Source organism: Oratosquilla oratoria, chromosome 39, assembly GCF_046742065.1.
Source record: "Oratosquilla oratoria isolate Oo_2021 chromosome 39, ASM4674206v1, whole genome shotgun sequence".
NCBI classification, from domain to species: Eukaryota; Metazoa; Arthropoda; class Malacostraca; order Stomatopoda; family Squillidae; genus Oratosquilla; species Oratosquilla oratoria.
Genome location: NC_134815.1, coordinates 8,070,269 through 8,077,768, shown reverse-complemented (window position 1 = coordinate 8,077,768; position 7,500 = coordinate 8,070,269). Strand labels below are relative to the sequence as shown.

At 42.0% G+C, this 7,500-nt stretch overlaps 1 protein-coding gene across 3 annotated transcripts in view; it reads right to left on the bottom strand.

The window, feature by feature from the left end:
• LOC143020272 (uncharacterized) overlaps window positions 1-7,500 on the bottom strand; it is a 679,654-nt gene that overhangs the window by 47,927 nt on the left and 624,227 nt on the right. For all 3 annotated transcript variants that reach the window (XM_076176500.1, XM_076176501.1, XM_076176502.1), the window contains one exon: window positions 5,056-5,194. In XM_076176500.1, the coding sequence (XP_076032615.1) occupies window positions 5,056-5,194 (139 nt within the window). The remainder of the gene's footprint in view (window positions 1-5,055; window positions 5,195-7,500) is intronic.

The window sequence follows — 7,500 nt, the reverse complement described above, 5'->3', positions numbered from 1 at the left end:
CTTATATATATCTTTTTAGATGTGCAATATATATTATCAGTGAAACTTAAAAATCTATTGTCACCCCTACATGCCTGAGGGCTTAAGGAGCGTTCCCACCCAATGTGAGGTCAGCGAAACTCGAGGTAACTCGTTACCTTCCTACGGTAAATGAAATATTACTGTTATCACTATTACCATAATCATTACCTTTGCTATTATTACTCCATATTGTTAATCAGTATCATCAATATTTTTAGTATCAATATCATCCATTGTATCAACATCAATGTTATAAATTGGGTCGATCTCATTAGATCATTATTACTAACTGTAGACGTATATGTAGTATTACTATCATCGCTCTTACGTAATGATTTTCTTGCATGGCCACCTTTCAGCCCCTAAACTTTGGAAGCTAATTTCTTTCCTTCCCATTTGAACAACCTGTTAATTTTCAAACATAATCAATCCTCTATTTCCTCGAGGCTCGATATCCTCTAAGATGAAAGCTGGTAACTCATCGGAAACAAAATACATACTCTCTGGACCTATTGAGGAACGCCTACCGACGTCGGAACGTTTTGCCTTCGACTTCCCACGCAGTTCACTTGACCTCACGGCAATTAGGAGCACGGGTCATGTCATGACCTGCCTGTGACCAACGCCCAAAGATGCAGACAGCCTCGGAGCAGCATAAGTGAGGCTGGTTACTTTCTTGCCTCCTCCCTCCCTCTCCCCCATTTTTCCTCCCTCGCAAGCAGATCGCCCGGAGACACGACTTGGTACGCAGTCGTCGCCTCCCTCACAGTCTCGTCCCCCACCCCCCAACTGGTGCCCAACATTTCATTGTTAAATGAAACCAACTCTATCTCCACCAGATTTTCCCTTCAACCAGCCTAACGGGCTGACCAACCCGGGACAGACTACCAGCCTAACATTTGACAACCCAACGTGGGGCAAAGACAACCAGCCTAACATTTGGCGCCCAACGTGGGGCAAAGACAACCAGCCTAACATTTGGCGCCCAACGTGGGGCCCCCGACCCCCAGCTCTGCCACCGCTGTCTGCCGCTGCCGTAACTGTTTGCCAGATTGTCTGTCGTCTGTTGCCAGCCGCTACTTGATCTACCAGATCGTCTACCATTGCTGTCTACCGCTCGACTGCTGCCAGCCGCCACTTTATCTACCAGATCGTCTGATTTAAACATTAAATCTAATCTCGACGGTTCTTGATTATTTCTATATCTGGTATTTTATTTAACTCATTGTGTCATTGTATGTTCTATAGCCATGTCAAGTAATACATTTTCCCATAGATTTTCTCCACCTTTCACTGTCATCTCTTCCCAACAGATTTCTTTGCAGTTAAAATTTCCCATAAGTACCAGGTTTCCTCCATCCTTCATAATCTCATTTAATGAATGCCTTGTATCTTCTAACATTTTAGAATACTCGCTCTCTTTCCAAGAGCCCGTTTTGGGGGGGCACATAAATAAGCACAAACTTTCTACCTTTCATGTCACTATCTTCCACTTTTATCATGATCATTTCCACAATTCTTTTTTCCATGTGTAACCTTCGTCACATTTAAGTTTTTCTTAGCCAAAAACATGACTCCTCCACCCTGTTTCTCGTCTCTATTTTAATACAGTGATTATATAATTCATGTCCAACACTATTCGGTGGTAGTGGACCACTTAATTTTGTCTCCACAATTCCCACTATGTCTGTTTTTTCTTCTGACAGGTAATCATTTAGTTCACTTAATCCTGAAATAAATCCGTCTATGTTAGTATAAGCCACTTTTGATTTTCCCCTCACCATCTCGTTTTCTGTTCCTTTCGTTTCCCTTACCTTAATATTCCATTTTCTCACCCTCGTGTCTAACACTCTCCAATAGAACTTTTTTTTTATCTCCGTTCTTTCTCTCTCTCTCTCTCTCTCTCTCTCTCTCTCTCTCTCTCTCTCTCCCTCTCTCTCTTTTTTTTTTTTTTTTTTTTTAGCATCACCTCTTTGTGACTTCCCTCTTTCTCTTTCCTCAACATTCATTTCTCTTTTTATCCACATATTGTGATACTGTTCACTCTTTGCTAACTTTCCTGATTTTGCTAATATGCCTTCTGCTACCATTTGTGACCTTAAATTTATCTTTAGAGTTCGATTTCTTTTATGTATTGTCCGATTCGACACATTTCAATTTCCTTTTCTATTTCTTGATCTCCGTCTTGTATGTCTTTTAGATTTGTTCTTGCTATTTCTTATTCTTCTTTTTCTCTCAAATATCTAACCAGGCCATATTTTTTCTTTAGTCCATATATTCCAATACACTTTTTTTTATCCACTGTATCTCTAACCCAATTTGCTATTTTCTTTGCTTACTTGAATAATTGTGTCCTTTGCATTCTCCTGCATTTGTTGTACTATTTCTTTAAAAACTATCATTTCGCTTTTTTTTTTTTTAACAAACTTTCCCCTGCTATATTTTCCTCAGTTTTTTTTTCCAGACACTGCCTGTATTTGATAATTTACCTCATTTTTTAAAGTTGCACTATTAATGTTTTTTTTTCTTTTCATTATCACATTTTTTCTCAATTCTTTTTTTTTCTAATTCACTTAGCTTATTTATTTCAGCTTTCTTTTTCTTTAAATCACACATCTCTTTTTTTACTTCGAGGTAGTCCTTTCTTAGATTAATAATATCTTTCTTTAGATCCATGATTTCTTTATCCCATGAACTCTTGCTAAAACTCATCTCTTTTTCTATGTCTATGATTCGACTCAATTTTTTTCTCTCGTACTTACCAAATCCAGAAAAAGGTTCATCTTCACTTAACTTTTGAAATCGCCTTGGTGTTTCAAGGCCTCTGTTTACATTAAGCTTCGGTTTAGCGTCCCTAGAGGACTTTGGCGCTCGGGTCGACGTTCGGCTCAATCTCGCCGCCATTTTTTTTTTTTTTTTTCCGCCCTGATTTCCTTCCATTTTTGCTCGATAGACTCTAATAACACTGCACTAGACCATCTCGTGCAACCACAAGCATTCCCCTTCCCACTCAATACAACCCATGTCTCCTGTTCTTGCACTATTGAGAAGTTTCGTCTTTTCGATGCAGCCTACGGGATCACTCGTTGACAGCTCAGTGCCCCGATAGTGTTCAATCTGTGTGTGTGTGTGTGTGTGTGTGTGTGTGTGTGTGTGTGTGTGTGTGTGTGTGTGTGTGTGTGTGTGTGTGTGTGTGTGTGTGTGTGTGTGTGTGTGTGTGTGTGTGTGTGTGTCTGTGTGTGTGTGTGTGATTCACCTTGGTCTTTGGATCACGTGTTGGACTCGTGATCGACAGCTATTTCCCTCCCGGAAGAGAGCTCAGAGCTCGTATGACCGATCAATGGGTAATGCTATGACCTTACACGCACACACACACCCAACTCCCCGCCCACGAGAGTTGGAGTAACGACTCAAAGCGCAGCGATACTGAAATGATTTGTGGCCTAGGCAGGATTCAAACCAGGTACCGCCGGCACCCCCGTACTGACAGTCTGAGACTCTACCAACCGCGCCACCGAGTCGTGTTGTGTGTGTGTGTGTGTGTGTGTGTGTGTGTGTGTGTGTGTGTGTGTGTGTGTGTGTGTGTGTGTGTGTGTGTGTGTGTGTGTGTCTGTGTGTGTGTGTCTGTGTGTGTGTGTGTGTGTGTGTGTGTGTGTGTGTGTGTGTGTGTGTGTGTGTGTGTGTGTGTGTGTGTGTGTGTGCGTGTGTGTGTGTGTGTGTGTGTGTGTGTGTGTGTGTGTGTGTGTGTGTGTGTGTGTGTGTGTGTGTGTGTGTGTGTGTGTGTGTGTGTGTGTGTCTGTATGCGCGCGCGCGTGTGTGTGTGTGTGTGTGCGTGCGTGTTGCGCGCACAATGTACTAGTGAGACCACCTTCAATCGTCCATTTCTTTGCTGATGACGACACTTGCATTGTAAACAAAGGTAATAACAATCAATATGGTTTCTCTGAGAATATCGGACGATACCTCATATGGTATCCACGCACGTTCTACTAGATAATTACTCCTCATAAAATGAACCGCATCTCTTTTCGTAATGCCTCCTACCTCCTCTTTATTACCTCCTTCTTCATGTTTCTCTTATCCTCTTAAGGAGTCACATGCGGCGACAGGGCGTCTGGCAGCAAAAGGAAACACCCTTTTCGTAATGTTAAAAATGACCTCTGATTTTTCAGTCTGTCCATGCTAACGCAAGATCAAACCAAATGTCTAGACCGGTACGAATAGAATTACCATAAATTGAAACTCCTTTCAGATACACACAAAGTAATTTAGAGAAAAAAAAAATAATAATAATAAAAAATAAAATAAAATAAACTATGTCAAATTGCCAGTACACAAATAGAATTATCTGTCAGTGGCAATAGCACGTGTAAGTTTGTACGAATTTTACCCGCAAATGACGGAGAAGGAAACCCCACCATTATTAGGTAATAAGAAAATGATAAAACGTAGACAGACGCGATAGCATGTAAACGTACGCGCATATTAAGCGCAAGTAACGTAAATTAATATAATTTAATCACACACACACACACACACACACACACACACACACACACACACACACACACACACACACACACACACACACACACACACACACACACACACACACACACACACACACACACACACACACACACAAGCGGCCGGATCGGCATTCTGTCTTTTCGTTGATTCAAAGAACGTCTATGCAGGGGCATCTGAATCCATCCCTCTATTCGCTTCTCTGGGTAATCTCAAAGGTTCCCTCGGCAGCTTCTTCAACCCGTCGACGGGAACGATCGTTCTTGCAAGACTTTCTGGCTACTGTTAGGCAGTTTGTTTCCTGCTGAGGGCGAATTCCGAGCTGTTCAAGGGATAAAGTCGACCTCAATTCACGGACGGCAGCGAATGGTCATGTCTATTCATCTTGGCTATCACCAGGCAATATCATTCAAGCGAAACCCCTCCCATACACACACACACACACAATCACAAAGCCGTTTTATAAAAAAAAAAAAAAGGACATTATGAGTTTCAGGTTGTACTTACTTCATCATGTCCGCTTCGAGCTCGGCTTGGCGCCTCGCGCGCTCCTGCAGGATCTGGTCGACTTCTTCCCGGGCTCCGCCCATGACCACCACTACCGGTTCGCCATCAGATCCGACCAGGAACGTAACTTTCTTCCCGCCTACAAAGAAAAGAGACATATTGTTAATTCAGTCTATACAGAAACTGTATAATGATTTATAGGATCATACTCTATGCTTATGGCTATATATGTTTCAAACTGGTATATAATCTTGAGCACACCTAACCATACAACTACAGACACATTCACACACACTCACACATACAAAAACACACACACACACACACACACACACACACACGACTCGGTGGCGCGGTTGGTAGAGTCCCCGACTCACTACGGTGGTCCGGGTTCGAATCCTGCCCAGGGCTGAAATAATTTCAGTATCGCTGTGCTTCGAGTCGTTACTCCAACTCTCGTGGGCGGGAAGTTAGGGGTGTGTGTGTGCGTGTAATGTCACAGCATCACCCATAGATAGGTCATACGTGCTCTGAGCTCTCTTTCGGGAGGGAAATAGCTGTCGATCACGAGTCCAGCACGTGATCCAAAGACCAAGACCAAGGTGAATACACACACACTGCCCAGGGCTGAAATAATTTCAGTACCGCTGCGCTTCTAGTCGTTACTCCAACTCTCGTGGGCGGGGAGTTGGGTGTGTGTGTGCGTGTAATGTCACAGCATTACCCATAGAGCTCTGAGCTCTCTTACGGGAGGGAAACAGCTGTCGATCACGAGTCCAACACGTGATCCAAAAGACCATGGTGAATCACACATACACATGCACGCACGCACGCACGCACGCACAAACAAACGTACATACATACACACATACATATATGCAGACAGATATGTGTATGTGTGTGTGGTATGTGTGTGGTATATGTTTGTGGTATGTGTGTGTGGTATGTGGTAGAATACCCATAATATGGACAGAAACAATACCAAGTGAACTTACATGCAATTCAGTGTCGGACAGAAACTTCTTAACATACTTTTGATGATATGAACGTATGGAATTGTACAAATTTTATTCAATATCATTTTACAATTTTTTTGTTCCCATAAATTAATTGCACTCAGAGAGACAAAGTACATTCAGGGAAATTGTGCACATAGTGTTCGCGATTGGAAGAACATGTTGATAGACAGACATAAAGTAACAACACCAAGAATGAACGTGACAAAGATACTTCATGAGTAATGTACCACAACTGTATTTACACACAATTATTTATACTTAAAGACGACAGAATCACATCTGAAATATAGGTATATACAATATACGGATATCAGATCTGCCTGTTTGGAAAATAAAATGACGCGTCAGCTACGGCCAACCACCCTTGATCCTGATCCTGAGGACGTTCAGACCCTTACAACCCGGTGTCTTATTACCCACTGGGCGAAGGACCCCATATGAGGCGGATACTGGGATCCTTCGGTCCTACCAACCCTTTCGAACCACCAAATTTGACCAGAACATAAACGGGCGGCAAGGAATAGCTATAAAACACACAGCGGGGATGTTGGTTCAGACTTCCCTTCGGGGCAAAACGGAGGACCTTAATGAGGCGTATGTGTGGGGATGATATTACTAGCTTATGGATGTGTATTACTTCATGTTCCTGTTCCGGAGGCGCAATCGGAAGTGCGGGGCTCGCAACTCCTCAGTCTTGGGTTCGAGTCCCCAACTTCTCTACGATTCCCAGCAGTGATTGTTACCTGCACTAGCATTTCAATCACATAGGGTAAAGGTGAAGGCTTCGGCCGCAGCTACGGCCCTCGTTTTCTTGTTCTCATTGCTCCCTCTCTCTTTCGTTCCTTTTACTTCCTTTATAGAAAACCTTGGCTACCCCCCGTGTAAGGGGGAAAAAGCCTTTGTTATGTGTATGTATAAAAAACCAAACGGAACAGCCAGACTGCTCAAGTCGAATTTGAGAGGCTTTCAACTTTTACTGGTGCTTCTAAATACCTATTTTGGCTCGGTGGATTACTTGATCAATTTTGGTCTAAAGGATCCCAGAGATATCAAGCTTGTTGGAGGAAACTTGAAATTAAATCTCTTGGGGTAACAGAAAAAATATATAGAAAAATATGACAGCATCAATTATAATCTCTTTACTTCGAACTTTCGTGTTGAACATAAATTTGGTTTTACTCTCATTTATTTTTAAACCTACTTTGATATTTTCCTTGCTCAGATCACTCAGCATATATTGCAAGTCTTAAGCTATACTCTTTCTGAAATAAGAATAGTATATATATATATATATATATATATATATACATATATATATACACGTGTTTGTGTGTCTATATATATATATATATGTGTGTGTGCGTGTGTGTGTGTGTATGTATTTATTTATACACACACACACACACACACACACACATATATATAT